At 40.2% G+C, this 20,812-nt stretch overlaps 1 protein-coding gene and 1 long non-coding RNA gene across 6 annotated transcripts in view; both read left to right on the plus strand.

Moving 5' to 3' along the window:
* Positions 1-20,812, plus strand: part of LOC127508665 (uncharacterized) — a 53,682-nt gene that overhangs the window by 13,072 nt on the left and 19,798 nt on the right. For 2 of the 5 annotated variants that reach the window (XR_007928855.1, XR_007928854.1), the window contains exon 4: positions 1,661-2,150. The exons of the other annotated variants lie outside the window; for them this stretch is intronic. This is a non-coding gene — a long non-coding RNA (uncharacterized LOC127508665). Of the gene's footprint in view, positions 1-1,660; positions 2,151-20,812 lie in introns of those variants that run through there. 5 annotated transcript variants of the gene reach the window in all.
* LOC127508656 (GTPase IMAP family member 9-like) lies at positions 2,322-6,045 on the plus strand. Its single transcript, XM_051886794.1, has 2 exons — positions 2,322-2,875; positions 3,154-6,045. Exons 1-2 carry the CDS (start codon positions 2,491-2,493, stop codon positions 4,083-4,085), a joined length of 1,317 nt encoding a protein of 438 aa, XP_051742754.1. The 5' UTR covers positions 2,322-2,490; the 3' UTR covers positions 4,086-6,045.

Raw genomic sequence — 20,812 nt, forward strand, 5'->3', positions numbered from 1 at the left:
ACTGAAAGGTATACCAGAACCTTTGCATATGGCAAATAAATGGTAAATTTACAAATTGCACATAATATTGTACATAATTTATAAAGATCTGCAAATGATATGTAACACATTTGCAAGTGATAAATAGTTTACACTTTAGATTAGGGGATGCAGAAATCTTTGTAAATGATTTATTCATGCCACAAAATGCATGATGGGAGCCATACGTTTTATACTATGGTGTCTCCCAGCATGCACTGCAGCATGAAACATGTCACCATTGTTGAGATTCATATGCTGATTCTTGATGTCTGTGTGTGTCTGAGCATTTTTATCCTAAATATATTTAAAAATCAAAATTCAGAATGTCTTATCTCTACCAAACCAGTACTGACAGTGAAAAATAAAAGAATATAAGTAACCACTTATGATCAGTAATGTATTTTTTTAAACTACTTTATGATGGTAAAAATGATATCACCTGATCATCTTTGCTTATGGCTGCTTTTCCAACAAATCATACGTTTCAATAAACACACTGTTAAAAAGACCACAAACATATAAATCCCCAGTTTCAAGAGCCCAACTACAGCAAAAACTAGTCACGACAATGGTGAGTACAAACCAAACTATTACGAAATGTGCGCATCGTATCGAATACCCGGTTCTTTGAAATTTGGAACCGGTTCTCGATACCCAACCCTACTTATAACACTCTGAGTGTGGACTCATATAAACCATGAGCAGTGTTAATTTAACACTGGGAAATTTGCTGTGTAGAAACTGACTTGCCGAACACTAGATAACATTACAGTAACAAATGTTATCAGACAGGTGCCTAACTGGCTATATCATATCTATATAAAGATAGTACAACTTTATTTCACCAAAACTACACACATTGTATATCGTGAACAATTATTAAGCTTAGTTAGTAGTTAGAACTTCTCAGTTTTGTGGAACAGTTGTATTATTATTACCTCTTCAGCTCTTCTAATAATGAATTCATGACGATGGTTCAGTGGCAGGTTTTTTTAAGCTTGCTGTCTGACAACAGTCTCACCTGCCGGTAGAAACAGGTACTGTTTAACAGCTGACTATTTAAATACCCAACACAAAATCTGTGTTTGGTGAAATGTGCAAGTAAGATAAATGGTAATCTACCACATGTGCTGTAGCAGTGCAGACTGCTTTTCATCCCGGACAGACAGATTTTAAGTACAACGCCACTGCATTACACATTGAATAGTGTTCATTTAACACTGAGGATTTTGCTGTGCAGAATGTTGAGTTGCTAAAAATTAAGTTGAAAGAATGTTTCAGGAATATTATTCTAACCTTTAAGTTATGTTCTATGAACTTTGGAATGTAACGTTCTTAGAGTGTTGAGTTGTTAATAAAAAATTAAGTTGGAAGAGTGCTTCAGGAGCATCATACTAACCTTAAAAAAAGGTCCCTTTAACATAAAGAAAACTGGACATTTTTACATTTCTATAACCAAAACAGAATGTTTGGAAAACGTCCTCAGAACAAAATATTGTTAGCTGGGCAAGAGCGTGTGCTCAGTTTATCTTCTATAACACAAAAGAGATAAATTTAACCTCAAAAACACATCCAACTGTGATGTTGAATTAAGATCTAGATCTTGGTGTCATTGACTTGTTACATGTGTTTGTTTCAGTGAGTGATCTGAGGATCGTTCTGCTGGGGAAGAGCGTGTCAGAAAACAGTGAAGTGGGAAACTTCCTGTTGGGACGAGCAGCGTTTGACAGTGAAGCTCCTCCAGATGTTGTAGAGAGAGTTGGAGGAAGATTGAAGGACAGACACATGATAGTCATCAACAGTCCTCAGCTGCTCCAGAGAAACATCTCAGATCATCAGATCACACAGACAGTAAGAGAGTGTGTGTATTTGTCTCATCCAGGACCTCATGTGATTGTTCTTCTCCTCAAACATGATCAGTGTTCAGCAGAAGATCAAGAGTGTGTGCAGAAGGTGCTGGACTCTTTCTCTGAGCATGTTTATCAACACACCATGGTGCTCACCACACAAGAGCCCACTGAAACCAATGACATCCTACAGAAAATCATTCAGAAATGCTTCAGACACTTCAGTCTTCAGAGAAGCAGATCTCCTGATGATCTTCTGCAGGTGTTTGAGGAGATTGTGCAAATGAATGATGGACGTCACCTGGTTTGTGAAGGTTCATAGAATTTTTTTTAACTCAACAGGCCACAGAAAGATATGAGTGGGATAATATTATGATGATATTTGTTGTGATAAATGAACTTTAATAAGTGTTTTAAATTTCTTATCACAGTTTCAGAGGGTGTGAAGCTGAATCTAGTTGTGTGTGGTCGTGACGGGACATTAAAATCCTCCATATCAGAGCTGATCCTGCAGCAGACAGACAGAAGATCAGAGTGTGTGAGGAGAGACGTGCAGCTTCATGGCCGTCTGATCAGTCTGGTGAAGCTTCAAGCTCTCAGTCGGCTCTCAGAGGAGGAAGTGATGCATCAGACTCTCCGTTGTGTTTTTCTCTGTGATCCTGGAGTTCATGTTTTCCTCCTCATTATTCCTGACGGTCCAATGACTGATGAAGACAAAGCAGAAATGGAGGAGATCCAGAGGATATTCAGCCCAAGGATCAACAAACACATCATGATCCTCATAATGCAGAATTCAGAGCATCAGACAGCAGAACTCAATGAAGAAACAAAGTCTGTCATTGAGAGTTTTGGAGGACGACATAATTTCTTTGGTCCCAACACACAAGTGTCCACATTGATGGAGAACATTGAGCAGATGGTGGAAGAAAACAGAGGAGAGTTCTTCTCCACAGAGACATTTTTTGATGCACAGATGAAAAAAATACAGACAGACATTAATTTTCAAGGTAATGATCATGAAGTCAATAGCTGTGTCCCAATTCAGGGGCTGCATCTTTTGAAGGCCGATTGAATCACAGCATCGTGATGAAGGCTCTCTCATTTCAAAGGGTCCTTCAAATGCAGCCCACAAACTTGTCCTTTTATTCCTGAGCCACGAAGGATAGAACGAATGAATCCTTCACGGCCCAGGCTATCTCAATATTTATTGCACACCAGTGACAGTGGGAGATTTTTGAACTTGTTTAAATAGGTTTTAAGGACTTATGCAATTCTTCTTTTACAGGTTCAACAGAGAGAGAAGATAAAATAAGGATTGTGCTGCTGGGAAAAACTGGAGTTGGGAAAAGTGCAACAGGAAACACCATCTTAGGAAGAGACGCGTTTAAAGCAGAAACATCTCAGCAATTAGTGACTAAAGAGAGTCAGAGAGAATCATCTGAAATCAACGGTCGACACGTTACTGTGATCGACACTCCAGGACTGTTTGGTACTGAACTTACCAATGAGGAGATCCAGAGAGAAATCAGCCACTGCATCTCCATGATACTGCCTGGACCACATGTGTTCATCATTGTGCTCAATTTAGGACAACGCTTCACTCAAGAAGAAGAAACATCAGTGAAGATCATTCAAGAGACATTTGGGGAGAAATCTCTAATGTACACCATGGTGCTCTTCACCAGAGGAGATGATCTGAAGGATAAAACAGTTCATCAGTGTTTGGGGAAACCTGGATCTCCTGTGATGAAGCTGATTGAAGCGTGTGGAAACAGATTCCATGTGTTCAATAATAATCAGACTGGAGACCGAACACAGGTGTCTGATCTATTGATGAAGATAGACGCCATGGTGAAAGCAAACGGAGGGAGTTTCTACTCATGTAAGATGTTCAGAGAGATGGAAATAGAAAAACAAGAACAACAAATGAAGTTCCTGATGGACAGAGTCAGAGAAGAACTGGTAGGCAAACATGAAGAAGAGATTATGAAGATGATGATGGAGGAAGAAAGACAGAATCGTGACATAGAGAGAAAGAGAAGAGAAGAGCATGATGATAAAAGGAGTGAGAGGGAGAAACAGATTTCTGACTATCAATATCTGAGACTTACTAAGAGTAAAGAGATGAAGATGTGCTCTAAAACCGATGATTCAGTACAGGTGAGTGTTCAGTACAAGTTCTGTTATTACAAAAAAAAAAAAAAAAAAAAATTGTAACAGAAATAATAACCCACCAAAACTTGCCAAAAGGTTATTGAATGATTTGTGTTGCTTTTAACTCCAAAAGGTCACAGCCTACAGGAAACTGGAGACTGAATACAGCAAGTGGTCCTGGAGTCTTCACAGCACCATGATGGAAACTGAGAACAAACTATACAACAAAATAGAAAATGAAGCAATTCACGAGGTTGATGAAACTGATCTTCAAAGAGAACTGAAGAAGACAAGTGAAGAAGTGGAAAAATCAATGTCTGAATTCTTTGAGAAAAACACAGATGCAGATATACTGATTCAGTGGAAAACATCATTTGAAATCAAAATCAAAGAGATTCAGGAAAACATTGTAAGAGAAAAAAAGAGGAAATTAAATGAGATTCTTCAGCAGCGAGACCTGAAGAAAATTATTGATGCTCAGAGGACACATCATGAAAACACTCTCTATGAAAAGAGCAAAAAACTTGCCTTGAAACTCAAAGACAAAACAAATGATGAAGAAACACTGAAGAAAAAGTTTGATTTGTTTTTGGAACAATATGTGAAGAAGATCATAGACACTAAACCAATCAAAGACATTGACATAATGAGAGATGTGAAAAAGCACCACAGTGACATCTATAGAGGTGTTTTTTTCAATCACTGGATGGAGAGCAGGGACATTTTTTCTGTGGCAAGTTATTCTGATTATGTAAAGGGAAACCGGTCCAGTGGATTTACAGGAGATTTTAAAAATGCCATCAAATTAGCAATAGGGAGATTTGGTTATGCTCTTTCTAAAGAGGATGAAGCCCAAATAAGATCATTAGTCACAGATGTTGGTCAGCAAGCAGACAAAATTATTCAGTCATTTAACATTTCAAAGATGGGCTACAACATCAGCTGCATTCCACAACTCACAGATTACATCAGGGTAAGAGTAAAAGAACATCAGGAAGGACCAGTGAAATATGTGTTTAAGAGTAAATTTGTCATGGACTTGGTTTATTCCATCTGTAAGAGAGCAAACAAGATGATCAGTGACCAACATCGGCTGTTCAGAGAAGCCAATGATCCTGAAATATATGTTAAGAAGAAGAGAGAAGAGTACTATAGTATTTTCCAGAAATACTGTCATGAAGCAACATCACCTACCATTTTTGGTGAGATCATCTGTCAGAAACTTAAAGAGCCCATTGAGCAGAGTGTCTACAAGAAGACTGCCAGAGATATGACAGATGAAATCAGATCAAACTGTGAATCACTGAATGGAAACAGATCAAATCTGGAGAAACACATCTTGAAGACACTGGCAGAAGAGGAAGATTTTGGAAAATACATGAACTACATTCATAATCCCAAAGATCACTTCAAGAGTTTCATCAGAGATGAAGTCAGTCAGTACATCATTCATAAGTTCAGTGTCAGTGTTTTACCCAAGATGAAGTGGAACATTAAACTCCTGCAGCAGAAGATCATGAAAGCAGCACATGAATCTACTGAACATGTTCAAGTGAAAAGAGGAGATGTTGGTTTGTGGTTGAAGAGTTTCACACAGCAGCTCTCAGATGAGCTGATCTTCTCTGAAAAAGACCTCAGTGGAGTGAAACATGATGTTGTTGATGATTTTACGCTTCTAGAAGATGTGATGAGAAAACAACTTCCTGCTATAATGTCAGACATCAGCAGTAGATTCAACAGAAAGACATTTCTAGTAAATCTTGACTATAAGGACAGACCACACCAGATTCTGATTGATCACTTCAGTCAGTGCTGTTGGGTTCAGTGTCCGTTCTGTAAAGCCACCTGCACCAACACCATAGAAAACCATCATGAAGATCACAGAGTTGCTTTCCACAGAGTGGATGGAATTAATGGCACATATTATGGTTTAACACAGAATCTTTGTACTGATATTTGTACAAGTTTAGTGGGAAGTGATCAGCATTTTAATACACCAGATGGTCAGTTTAAATATAAAGAATACAGCACAGCAGGAGGAGTTTATGCAGAATGGAGCATCACCCCTGACCACTCCGATCTGCCCTACTGGAAGTGGTTTGTGTGCAGATTCCAGAAAGATCTGGAAAAAAGCTACAGTAAAACATTTGAGGGGAAGGGTAAGATTCCAGACGAATGGAAAAAATACACAAAACAGGATGCTATTGAGAGTTTGGATCAATGTATCTAATGGAGAAGAATAGAAAAATGAAAGATTGAAACTTACTTCTCCTATGATCACAGTAAGAGTTTCTATTACACATGACAGAGATTCTGAAGTCATCAACATCTCAGCAAATATGAGAGCTTGACAAGATTCAATTACTCATAAAATATATGCTACATTTAAATGTGCAGTATGCGATTTCTGAGAAGAACTGTTTATCTTTCAAATCACCATAATAAACATGTCCCTACCCAGAGGGATCACACCTCTATTGTGGTAGAACTCACAAACTCTCAAACACCATGCAACACAGACACCTCCCCCATCATGAGTGGACACACCCCATACTGATGATTGGCTACAAGTGTGTTTTGGTGCTTGGTCTGAACCACTTTCATCAGCGTTTTTCAGAAATCACTTACCGCACTTTCAACAAAATTTCATTCAAAATTGAATTGTTTTTGTGGTGGTGAATTTTACAGATTTTTTTCCTGATTTTTTTAGAGGTGAAATTAGCTGTAGATATACAGATAATGAAATAACAACTTTAATATTTCATATGATGATATCAAAATTGAAGATTAAAAAAAAAAAAAAAAAACTATAAAAAAAATGTTTTGCCTAATGCTGCATTTGCTTGTAAATCATGAAGTATAGTACAAAAATAAAAACAAAGAAATAACACATTTTCCCTCTTGTTTTATTGAAGCCCTGGACAAATCCTGCATGCAGCTCAAGAGATGAAAGACAAAATGTTCTGACCACTGTCTAAATGTTTACTTAGTGTATGAATGAACACTAAAGAAAAACATTTCAGAATATCTAGATCCGCCCCAGTCCAGAAAGAGACTCTGCTCAAAAATCCAGCATAAATAAGCATTAATTACATGCTGGTCCAGGTTGGTTTATGCTGGTTAGTGCTGGTCTGGCTGTTGGACCAACATAGTCATACTGTTCTCAATCAAAACAGAGCTGGTGAAGCTAGTTCACAAGCATTGTCTTGCAGAGTTGAGTGTGAGTAGACCAGAGTCTGTATGCAAGCAGTGTTTTGGGAACAAGCATTGTTTTTGCTTGCATATTTCTATATTTAACACATTGTGTAAAGGAAAACAATATAAGACTAAAACATTTAATTTATTGTAATATACATAATTGTCTTTATTTTTTGCTCCCTCTTTTGAAAGTAAATGAAAATACAAATAGTTTCAGTTATGATTACATTATTAATCAATGTCATCTGTAGTTTTGAATAAAGTAAAAATTCAAACTGGTGAAAATTTTCAAAAAATCAAAGAGATTTGTCTCCTGTTTCAAAGGATCTGTTCACAAATCAGTTAAAATCAATTAAAAAAAGCTTGTGTGTATACATAGCAAAACAAAAACATTTTGAGATATGAAAACAAAGAAAAATGTCAAGTTCATTGCCGTTTTTAGACTCATGCTTCAAACACCAGTCATATCAGAGGCATTACCCATTGTGCCCTCCAGTGGATGCAGTGAGTTCCCATTTAAAAGAGAACAGCAGAACATCATGTGGATTTGATAGGTTTAAAGTGGGGGGAAGTAAATGATAAGCGCAGGATGAAAGCAAGAAGTATCATGTAGGAGATCACGTGACCTACTGACAGAGATTCCTTACAAGAAAGAACTGCAGTATATTGAAGTACAACTGCAGTAAAACACTTTGTGTCCAAAAAAACTGCAGTTTTCTATATGTAAAATCTGCAATAATCTTTTGTAAGGGATGGCCGCTTGAGTCTGGAGCTCCCCTACTAGGCACTGATAAATCATCCTTTCGAGTTATAACTTTGGTATAAATCAATAATATTTGCTCCTTGGGTTCTTTTACCAGTGTGTGATGCTAAACGACAGCTTTTAATGTCCTCTCCGGAGAAAAAAGGACTAAAAGAACCAGACAACGAAGCGTTGCACAGCATGGTGGCCGACGAGCTAAAGCTACAGTTTGGTATTGTTTGAAAAATCTTCAAGGAGGAATTTCAACCTGTTGCTGAAAGAATCGGTTTCTTGGAGAGAGAGATGAAGTTAATCAGTAACAACTTTGAAAACATTCAGTCAACGGTTCGGAAAGTGAAGCAGGATTCGGCCGAAGTTAATCTAGCCATAGACATGCTACAAGACAAGATGGCGAGACTGGAAGATAAGAGTTGGCCTTAGAGAAGGGGAAGAGGGCACAGACCCTGTGGGCTTTGTGCAAACACAGCTATCTAAGTGGATTCCTTCCCTTAAAAACAAATCAGTCGAGACAGAAAGGGCACATCACGTCTACACTAGTCATAGCAACAGGAAAGGCCCGCGAACACTGATCTTTAAACTATTACACTTTCAGGACAGAAACGTGATTCTCAAAGGAGCCCGAGCCGCCGGTCCAATACTTCACAAAAGCAGTTTGCTTCTTTTCTTCCCTGATTACAGCAACCAAACCACCATGAAAAGACATGAAATGAATCAGGCTAGGAAAAAACTCACGCAGCTTGGGATCCCTTCCTTCATGAGTTACCCCACTATGATTAAAGTGACACATCGCGAATCAACCTCCCTTCTGGAAACGCCGGCCGAAGTGGAATCTTATGCTTCATCAGATGACGTACCCGCTGTAATGTTAACGGATGCCAGCCCGCAAACCATAGCAACTGATTAAAAGACTTGTCAAACGCAGCGACTATACCGAGCATCACATCGGTGAACCGGTATGCCGAGTCGGTTCTTCCACTCGAGTGATCGACTATACTGGCCACATATACAGACAAAGTTGTTAAACAGGCAGGCAGTAGACTTTATTCTTGTTCTCATCTTTCTGCCTTCTCATTCAGTTCTTGTTATAGGGGGTGACTTCAACGCGGTCCATAACCCCTCACTTGATAGGTCCACAAAATCTTTATCTGACCCGGCTTCTTCAAAGTTGTTTAACGACTTCATAAATCAAGTAAAGGTATGTGATATATGGCGGTTGAGAAATTATGGTGTTAAAGATTACACATTCTTCTCAGCCCGCCACAAGAGCTATTCGCGTATTGATTATCTGCTCATATCATCTGCTTGTATTCCATTTGTTGACAACGTAGATATCCTACCTATCCTCCTTTCAGATCACTCCCCAGTATTGTTGTGTCTTCTTCCTTTTACTGTCCCCCTGGGTGCAAACGGTGGAGATTTAATACATCCCTTCTTCGTGATCAAAAATTTCTGTCACAGTTACGTTCTTCCTTAGTAGAGTTCATTAAATTTAATAGAAAATCTGAATCTGAAACAAAGAATCCCCAGGCTCTATGGGAGGTGACAAAATGTTTTATAAGAGGGAAATGTATTGCCTTCTCTTCCTTTTAACAAAAATCTAGAAATATCCACAAAGAACAACTGGAGAGACAAATTCGGGTGGTAGAGCAGGACCTCAAAAATATGTCTTGTCAAAGAAGGCAGATGAACTACGTGCACTTAAATCTGAACTGAAAGGTTTATTCTTACACAGAGCTGAATTCACAATGCACTGCACAAGGCAGTCATATTATTTTAACGGTGAGAGACCAAGAAAATTATTAGCGCTATGGATTAAACATATGGAGGCTAGAGCAAATATATATGTATCATAAAGAATGAAGGCATTCTATATACCCAGCCAGAAGATATAAACCAAATTTTTAAAACCTTTTATGAACAGTTGTATACTTCTGATACCTCTGCATCCTATCAGCAATGTATGTCTTTTCTTGAACAGTTTCATCTTCCTAAAATTGATGAGTGTTGTCATGATATACTTAATAACCCTATGTCAATTGAAGAATTAAAATTTGCCAAAGAACAAAGCTCCAGGTAGCGACGGAATTCCTCCTGAATTAATTTCTGTGATCTGGGATATAGTAGCACTGCTTATTCTAAATTCATTTAACTTTACGATTGAAAATGGAGCCCTACACAGGGACCAAAATACAGCTCTTATCACTCTTTTACTTAAAAAAGATAAAGACCCCTTGGAATGCATTAGTTATCATCCTATTAGTTTAATTACTGTTGATGCAAAACTTTTTGATGCAAAAAAAAGGTCGAAACGTTGGTAAATAAACTATTTGCAAGTTGAGTGTGCAGTCATATCTTTTCATATATATTTGAACCTATCCCTCCTGACTGGCACCTCAGACAGTAGTGCGTTTGTTTCTTCTTCTAAGATGCAAAACTCCTTGCCAAAACTTTAGCCTTTAGGCTAGATAAACGTATAAATAAGGTCATAAATTATGATCAGTCAAAGATCGGTTTGCATCAGATAACATCAGGCGATTATTACATATCATTCACAGATCCAGCTCCTATTCGGCTTCCTCTGCAGTCATATCATTGGATGATCGATAGGATCGAGTGGAGCTTCTTCTGGGTGGTTCTTAAACATATAGGGGCTGGACATGGATTTATTAAAATGGTTCAAACACTTTATAACGGTTGTTCAGCTTGTGTACTCACTGGTTCTTTAGTGTCTCCATCTTTCGCTTTCGCTCAACAGCCTAATACCGGTCCTTCAGGGCGGTCTAAAGAGTCCCTCTACCTTTCAACCGGTCTTTGGGAGCAAATTCTAACGACCCAGGAAAAACATAAGGGGAGAACTAAGCTCGACTGGGACAAGCAAAGCCAAGCTTGAACAATAAAGAGCTGTGAAACAGCACCAGAAAATGGTGAGGATTCCCAGAAGAGCCTGGAGAATCTGAGCAGCTCAAAGATGGAGGTAAACAGGAAGTGAAACATACAACATCTAGATAACGTACCCAAGGAGGCTCCGAGGAGCCAGCTACTTAGACGTGAGAATATATATTGCAAGCTTGGAATACTCGTTCGCACAGCAAACACGAGCTGTGTGCTCAGCATATCGCCTCTCTACCCTTTAATGAGGGGATCACAACATAACGCTACCAGAATGGCGAGGAGGCCTCAAGAAAGGCCTGCTACTCCCAGAAAACACGGCCGCGGGCCCGGGTTGCCAATGCTAGAGCTCTAGGGGAGCGAACTCCAAAACCAATAGGAAGGAGAATAACGCATTCGACCCGAGCAGTGTAGATGTAAAGCATGCATGGGGCAAATAGTTCCCCAAAGGGACTCAAAGGAGCTAGCTCTGGATGAATAGCGGCCTCAACAGGGAGAAACCCAAAGAGGCCGGCCATTCAAACCAAAACTTGAAACAAATCAAGGGGCCACTCACAATGAGATTACCAAGCTCAGAGAGCGGATGCTTCAGCAAAAAGCACACTCTTGAACGCTTACAACGCTTAAAGCGACCACAGGGAGGCTAATAACAAAAGCTCACTGCTTGTCACTGAGCTAAATGAGAAGGACCTAATGCAGAAGGCGGGCCCCCGACCAAAAGCAACCCTGATGAGAGGGGAGGCAAACATAAACTGAGCGACTAGCAAGGGAGGCTGAAACGGAAATAGCCAACACCTACTGCTGAATTTATAGTCAGAACAGGTTGACAATGTCTGCCTAGGTCGGGATAGGGGTGGGTAGTGGTTTGAACGACTCTCATAAGAGAGGAGGCTGGCAAAAATAAAAAACCCCAAGGTGGCCAAAAAAAAGGGCCAACACAAGAAGGAGAAATAGCCCAGAGCTCTAGGGAGCAGAGCCAAATATAATAACAGAGAGGGCCAACACACTCAGGAATGTCAAGGCGGCCTCAAGAAAGGCAGATGCTAGGACAAACATAAAGCTCGACTGAGCAAAACACAAAAAACCACTACCCAAAAACAGGTCATGAAGAACTGGAGCTCAAGGGAATGGAGGTTCAAATAGAACCGCATCACTGCAACCTAAGGAAAGGGACCTGAAACAGAGGCCACACGGCCTACGCTAAAAATGAACTAAACTGAAACTCAACATAGTTAGGAGGTTTCAGAAGTAAAGGGCAGCTAGATGATAAAATAGCTTGCCATACTATACAATCGTTCTATTGAAAAACACCCGCTATAAGCTTCTAATAAAACTCTCAATAGAGAGGAAGCAATAGCAAGGATGTGAAAACAGCCTTCCATAAGAGCTCCAGGGCCCTAGCCCCAAAAAATCCTAACGTATACAAAATAAAAGCCCCACCAGCCTAAAGCAGAGAGTCGCGGTCACTGCAATATAAATAAATCTCCCTTAGCGGGGAAGTGACCTGCTAAGCTCACCTAAGACCAAAAAGAGTAGAGGCCAAATGTAAAAATGGCCTGCCATACTCCAGGAGTCTAAAAATTGCTGTGCTCAAGCACTAAGCAAGCACTAAGCCGGACCCTCAGAAGGAGTTCCAGAACGTGAACAAACTCATCATCAGGCCCAGGCTTCAGGCCTGATATCAGAGTGTGTGCGCAGAGCAAGAGAAAAGGGTACAGGGAGAAAGAAGAAAAAGGGGAGAGGGAGATGGAAAAACCCTCAAGAGAGAGAAAACACTCAGCGGCGTTGTATCACCTCTCTCAGATCCTGCTTTTTCTTTCTAGCATTGCGCCTTCTTTGAGACCTGCTCCTCTGAGGAGGAGGGGCCCGAGAGGCGACGCTAGACCTCTGGCCCTGTCTATGATCCTCAGACTATGACGGGCCAGGTCCCCCTGGCTGCCTGGTGTGCAGATTCAGACCGGCGCGGTATACAGGATTTAAATGCTGCTGAGTGCGCCCTCGCCTCCCTAAACTTCCCAACCACTGCCTCGACGGAGGTCCCGAAAAGCTCAAGTGGCGAGACCGGCGCATCGAGGAGAAAACCCTTCTCTTTCTCTCCGATGTTAGCCAGGTTCACCCACAGGTGTCTCTCCGCCACCATCGATCGACTGATCGCGGCAGTAGTTTGTTTGGTGGCGTGGAGAGCCAGGTCTGTGGTGAGGCGCAGTTCAGCCACCACATCAGGAGAAAGACCCTGGCCCTGGTCCAAATCTTTCAACAGGTCGGCCTGATATGCTTGAAGCACTGCCATAGTGTGCAGTGCAGCACCAGCCTGACCTGCAGCCTCGTATGCCCTGCCATTCAACCGTGAAGTTGTTTTTAGTGGTCTAGTAGGCAGGGCCGGAGCCTTCAAAGATGAAGCTCCACCACCAATGAGATAGTTCGCAAACGTCTCGTCGATAGGGGGCATCGCCACATATCTGTGCTCATGTATCCCCTCGACATTGGCATAATTCGCATGCCCAGACCGATGAATACGGGCCGAATAAGGGTTTTTCCATGCCTTCTCAATCTCAGAATGGAGATCGGGAAGGAATGGAAGGCTCACGGGAGTTGGAGGAGTATGGCCGGAAAGAAAGTGTTCGTCTAGCCTCCCACGAACCGCTTCTTCCCAAGCGCGTGCCCACAGAAGTTTTAATCTGCCCGAAGCGCACTCCATAACGTCCAACAACTCAACATATGCGGGGCAGGAAGGTCACACGAGCTCAGATGAAACACTCTCACTGCCCTCAACAACCATCGTCTGCTCTTCAGTGTGGCTTGAAGCCAAAAGAGCACTGTCTGCTGAACCAGAGGATGCCAGAGAAATGGCATCCTCGTCGAGCAGATCACTCTCGTGAGCCGCTGAATCGTGAGAAAGAGAAACGCCTTTCTCAAACTTTTCGGCGAACTCCACCTGCGAGCCCCACGACTTGAGTCTCCTCGCGGCCTCAGCACGAGAAGGACCTGAGCCGCCAGGTGCAGATGCCTTTCCCTCGTCCCCCCCAGGAAGATTGACAGGCGAGAGCGGAGCATCCGCATAGGCAGACGCTCACAATGAACGCAAACAGATCCCTCGAGAACTGAATGCGCATGCTCCTCACCCAGGCAGTGAACGCACAAGTCGTGTGTGTCATCTGGTGTCAGATATCTCAGACACGGATCAGCACAATGCTTGAAACGCTATATACTGGTGTGGAATTGCTTCCCAAAATATTTGACTGTTTTGAAGCACTTGAAACACTGTACATTGGCGACACCTGCTAGTCAAAATGGTGTAAATGCAATGATAACACAGCCCACACGTATACAGGGCTTGATGCTCACTTTTTCCCAAGGAGCACATGTGCTCATAAGTTGAACATTTTAACTTTTAAATTTAACACATTTTTCGGTAACACTTTACATTAAGGTTCCCTTTGTAAAGGGTTTATAAAGGTGTTTGTTAATGAGTAATAAATCATTTACAAATGCATTATAAATCATTAATAATGCAGTTATAACTGCATGAATAAAAAGGGTGACTTTAACCTGCCAAATAGTGAGCCTTTTTTAACTCACATGTTATAAATGCTTAATAAATGTATTTATTAACACTTATTTAACTCAAAACCAGATTCCTGGTTTATTTCATGATGCAGCAAAAATTGACTATCATAATTAGACTGAAGGGAGTTGTATTTGTGGTTTTCTTATTAACATCTCATGACTGCCACTTTTCTTACTATGTTGCTTACCAGAAGTTTCTGTCTTACCCATGATACTCCAAAAAGGTCATAATGCCTATCCACAGCTTGTTTATCAAGATGAAATTTAACCTTTTTTTATCAATATATTTATTATTTTTTACATGAACAATTTACAGAATCAGTTCAGTAAACTTTTTTTCTAAACACCCTCTCACCCCTGTCCGACCCCTCAAGAGACAGAACACTTGCATGGACATTATTACAAGGCCTTGAGCTGATGCGTAAGATAAAACAACAACAACAAAAAATAATTATGATAAAAAAAATATATTAATACTTCAAAAATAAGTTAAAGTAAAGAAGGGTTACATAATCACATCAGCATTTTCAATCAATGTAACATCCAAATTATTGAAATATTCAATACATTTGCCCCAAATCTTAAAATAGATAGATAGATAGATAGATAGATAGATAGATAGATAGATAGATAGATAGATAGATAGATAGATAGATAGATAGATAGAGTCAGGGTACTCTGAGTGGTTGCAAGGGTTTTATATGGTTGCTGGAGTTTTGTTTTGCAGTTGCTAAGGTACTAGGGGTGGTTGCTAGGGTGTTGCTATGTGGTTGCTAAGGTATTTTGGATGGTTGGTAGGGTGTTCCTATGCTGTTGCTAGGGTACTCTGGGTTATTGCTAAGGTGTTGCTATGCGGTTCCTAGGGTACCCTGGGTGGTTGCTAAGTTGTTGCTATGCTGTTGCTAGGGTACTCGGGGTGGTTGCTAAGGTGTTACTATGCGGTTGCTAGGGTACTCTGGGTGGTTGCTAGGGTGTTGCTATGTGGTTGCTAGGGTACTTGGGGTGGTTGCTAAGGTGTTGCTATGCGGTTGCTAAGGTATTCTGGGTGGCTGCTATGGTGTTGCTATGCAGTTGCTAGGGTACTCGGGATGGTTGCTAAGGTGTTGATATACGGTTGCTAAGGTATTCTGGGTGGTTGCTACGGTGTTGCTATGTGGTTGCTAAGGTACTCTGGCTGATTACTAGGATGTTGCCAGGGTGATTTGTGTGATTGCTAGGTGGTTGCCATGGTGTTCTGGGTGGTTGCTATGCGGTTGCTAGTTTGTTCTGGGTGGTTGCTATAAGATAGATATATCGATAGATCGATAGATAGATAGATAGATAGATAGATAGATAGATAGATAGATAGATTTAGTTTGATAGAGTCAGATGAGATACATAGATAAGAAATAGATAGATAGATAGATAGATAGATAGATTTAGTTTGATAGAGTCAGATGAGATACACAGATAAGAAATAGAAAGATAGAAAGATAGATAGATAGATAGATAGATAGATAGATAGATAGATAGATAGATAGATAGATAGAAATGGTCAGATGATAGATAAATAGACAGATAGATAGATAGTTTTAGTCAGATAGATTTAGTTTGATAGTTAGAAAGATAGATAGATTCAGTTACATAGATAGACATAGATAGATAGATAGATAGATAGATAGATAGATAGATAGAAATGGTCAGATGATAGATAGATAGATAGATAGATAGATAGATAGATAGATAGATAGATAGATAATTTTAGTTAGAAAGATAGATAGCTTTAGTTTGATAGTTAGAAAGAAAGATAGATTCAGTTACATAGATAGACATAGACAGATAGATAGATAGATAGATAGATAGATAGATAGATAGATAGATAGATAGATAGATAGAAATAGTCAGATGATAGATAGATAGATAGATGATAGATAGATAGATAGATAGTTTGATAGTTAGAAATATAGATAGATTCAGTTATATAGATAGATAGATAGATAGATAGAAAGATAGAAATGGCCAGATGATTGATAGATAGATAGATAGATAGATAGATAGATAGATAGATAGATAGATAGATAGATAGATAGAAATAGTCGGATGATAGATAGATAGATAGATAGTTTTAGTTAGAAAGATAGATAGCTTTAGTTTGATAGTTAGAAATATAGATAGATTCAGTTATATAGATAGATAGATAGATAGATAGATAGATTAAATTAGTTTATGAGTTTGAATAAGTTTCAATGGTTTAGAAATAGTACATAGATTGGCAGCTGATGGAGTCTGATGAGCCTCTCCAAATGTCAAAATTTGAATTTTGACAGTTGGAGTTTGAACAGTCTTGGCTCATTTGAACATTCCGTCAATGAAAGTCAATGGGATTTTTCCAAGTTTTAATCAGCATTTTTAGTAAAACTATCTATCTATCTATCTATCTATCTATCTATCTATCTATCTATCTAGTTATATATCTATCTACCCAGAACAACCTAGCAACCACCTAGAACACCATGCCAACCGCCTAGCAACCACACAAATCACCCTGGCAACATCCTAGCGACAGCCCAATTACCCTAGCAACCGCATAGCAACACCTTAGCAACCACCCAGAGTACCCTAGCAACTGCATAGCAACACCTTAGCAACCACCCAGAGTATTCTAGCAACTGCATAGCAACACCATAGCAACCACCCAGAGTACCCTAGCAACCGCATATTAACACCCTAGCAACCACCCCGAGTACCCTAGCAACCGCATAGCAACCACCTAAAACAGCATAGCAACCCCCTAGTATATCCTAGCAACCTCATAGCAACACCCTAGCAATCATCCTGAGTACCCTAGCAACCACATGGTAACACCCTAGCAACCACTCCGAGTGCCTTAGCAACCGCATAGCAAGACCTTAGCAACCACCCCGAGTACCCTAGCAACTGCGTAGCAAAACCTTAGCAACCACCCAGAGTACCTTAGCAACCGCATAGCAACACCTTAGCAATCACCCCGAGTACCCTAGAAACCGCATAGCAACACCTTAGCAACCACCCAGAGTACCTTAGCAACCGCATAGCAACCACCCTGAGTACCCTAGCAACCGCATAGCAACACCTTAGCAACCACTCTGAGTACCCTAGCAACCAAAAAGCAACACCCTAGCAACCACCCAGAATACCTTAGCAACTGCATAGCAACACCCTAGAAACCACCCAGAATACCTTAGCAAACGCATAGCAACACCTTAGCAACGACCCCGAGTACCCTAGCAACTGCATAGCAACACCCTAGCAACCATTTAGATTACCCTAGCAACCGCATAGCAGCACCTTAGCAACCACCCCGTTTACCCTAGCAACCACATAGCAACACCCTAGCAACCACTCAGAATACCTTAGCAACCGCATAGCAACACCTTACCAATCACCCAGAGTACCCTAGCAACTGCATAGCAACACCCTTGCAACCACCCCGTTTACCATAGCAAGCGCATAGCAACACCCTAGCAACCACTCAGAATATCTTAGCAACCGCATAGCAACACCTTAGCAATCACCCAGAGTACCCTAGCAAATGCATAGCAACACCCTTGCAACCACCCCGAGTACCTTAGCAACCACATAGCAAAACCCTAGCAACCACTCAGAATACCTTAGCAACCGCATAGCAACACCTTAGCAATCACCCAGAGTACCCTAGCAACTGCATAGCAACACCCTTGCAACCACCCCGAGTACCTTAGCAACCACATAGCAAAACCCTAGCAACCACATAATACCCTTGCAACCACTCAGAGTACCCTAGCAACCATATAACACTCTAGCAACCACCTTGAGTACCCTGACTCTATCTATCTATCTATCTATAAAAACTAAAAAACTAAAACTTAAACTTTCAAACTGAAAACCTTCAAACTTTAAGCTTTTAAAACTACTTCAAACTTTTTGGACCGGATTTTTCAAGCCAACTTAAAGTTTGTCTCGACGAACTTTTTTATCTAGTTAAGTTGGCTTAACTAGATAAATTTGGCTTAACTTGTTGGCTTAACTAGATTTTTCACCCACCGGGGGGCGAAAAATCGGCCGAAAAAGTCCCATAGACTTTGCATTGCGACGAACTTTGACGAGTTATAGCTCTGAGTTCATAGAAACATGTGGGTTACCACGTTTGAAGAGGCTTGCAGGCTCTGTCAGACCATACCTCAAAATAGGGTGTAAGTTGTACCCCTGGGGCGCAAGAGCTGCCCAAAGTTGCCCCATACACATACTATGGCCGTGCCCATGAACCAGTGTGTTTTTCCTACTATGGGAAATTACATAGGGATTTTGTATTGAACATAACTCTGGATCACAATGTCATAGAGACAAGGGGGTGGGCTCATTTTACTCAGGCAACCAATCAGTCTCTCGGGATCATTGAAAAGCTATCAAGCCACGCCCTAGCAACCATTTAGAGCACCCTAGCAACAGTTCCATAGACTTCCACTGAAAAAGATCAAAGCAATATCTTTGGATTGAAGTGTCATTGAAACATGAGGGTGGGCTCGTTTGACTCAGGGCAGCAAACTGCCAATCACGAATCACCTTCAGCACTTCATAGCCACGCCCTAGCAACCATTTAGAGCACTCTAGCAACCCAAATTCAAAGAGGGTTATCTTCACATCTGAAAGACATAGAAGCATGGGGGTTGGTTTATATCATTCATAATGGCAAGCAGCCTTTAGAGTCATTGGCAGATGCCAAGCCACTCCCTAGCAACCAAACAAAGTACCCTAGCAACCGTTTAGCAAGACCTATATCTCTGCATCAGAACATCGTAGAGACATGGGGGTTGGTTCTTTTGACTCATGCTAGCAAACAGGACTTCCAACATGCTACACATGCTAGCAGTGAATAGCTACATGCTAATAGCAATTATCTTAGGATAAAAACATGACACAAACAAGTCAAAATGTGCTAGCATCATGCTAACAGCATGCTAATCGTGTTAACATCACACTAGTAGCATGTTAATCATGTTAGCATCATGCTAGCAACATGCTAATCACGTTAGCATCTTGTTAAAAACATGCTAGAAGCATGCTAATGATGTTAGCATCATGCTAGCAAAATGCTAATTATGTTAGCATCATGCTAATCAAGAGTGCTGAATTTTGCCACTGCAAGCACCATTCACATTTTCTTCAGGAAATGTACATTCTAGTTATTATTATTATTATTATTATTATTATTATTATTCATTTTTAAACTTTAAGAGCTACATTACTCAACATTTAAACAGGAGATGTTATCCTTGTTTTATTGTTTTATATTATGTAGGCGGCTACACACCATTGTAAACCATTGTCAGTGGTTTAGTCAAAATATAGTAAATCTATTCTTAATAAACAAGGCTGCAGAGCTGTGCTACGGCCATCGCTTCTAAATGTTGCTGCTTCTTTTCTGAGAAATACAGTTTTTCCATCGGTTTAGTGTGTCAAATCTAACAGTGAATTCTACAGTACCCATGAGCCTTATCGACCATTACTATGGTGACGACACCAGCTAAAACTACCCGAGGACCCGCCGCCGATTCTCTTTTAATGATATCCTCATTTTTTCTCAACACATAAACATGAAAGTGTGCTTGATAATTTAAGAATACGATGTTATGACCATCATTTTTAATGAGACTGTCCTCCTCCTAAAAATGACCCCATAGGTCGTTTAAGCGTGTGTCGTCATCAAATGACCTTTGACTACGATGAGAGGAAGGAGTGTTTACTGTGGAATAACAGAAACAGTTGAACATATGCTCTTACATTGTGAGGCATATAATAGACTAAGAAAGCAGCTTGTTGAAAAACTAAGAGATATGGAAATCGATGACAGAATATAGGCCTATTTCAGAATGCACAGAAACAGTTAAGGGTTTATGATTTTCTGCTAGAATATTTGAGAGATACAGATTTGATTAGAATAATTTAGTTGTTTATTTTTATTATTATAATTTTTTTTAATTTTTTTTTACTGTATATAATACTTTCATTCATCGAGGCCTCAAACTCCATCCCAGTAGGTGGCGGAAATGCACCTTAAGCTGGTTTGCCAACCGCCATTAAACACAAAAGAAGAAGAAGAAGAAGAAGAAGAAGAAGAAGACGAAGAAGAAGAAGGAAGGAGTGATCTTGAGCGTCGTAGTCCAGGTGGAATTATTTTAAGATGATGCTATATAATTTTTTATTTATTTTATTTTTTTTTTAGATGAGACTTTGTTTTTGTGCAAACCAAAGAAAATGTGAGGTATAAATTGAAACTTCTAGTTTGTTTCTGCTAACAAGTGCTTTAAGTGCAGAATTTCCAAACACAACTTTTGCATACAGCGCAAATAACCATGAGCAATTTGCAAATAAAATG

Source organism: Ctenopharyngodon idella, chromosome 3 (assembly GCF_019924925.1).
Source record: "Ctenopharyngodon idella isolate HZGC_01 chromosome 3, HZGC01, whole genome shotgun sequence".
Taxonomy (NCBI): domain Eukaryota; kingdom Metazoa; phylum Chordata; class Actinopteri; order Cypriniformes; family Xenocyprididae; genus Ctenopharyngodon; species Ctenopharyngodon idella.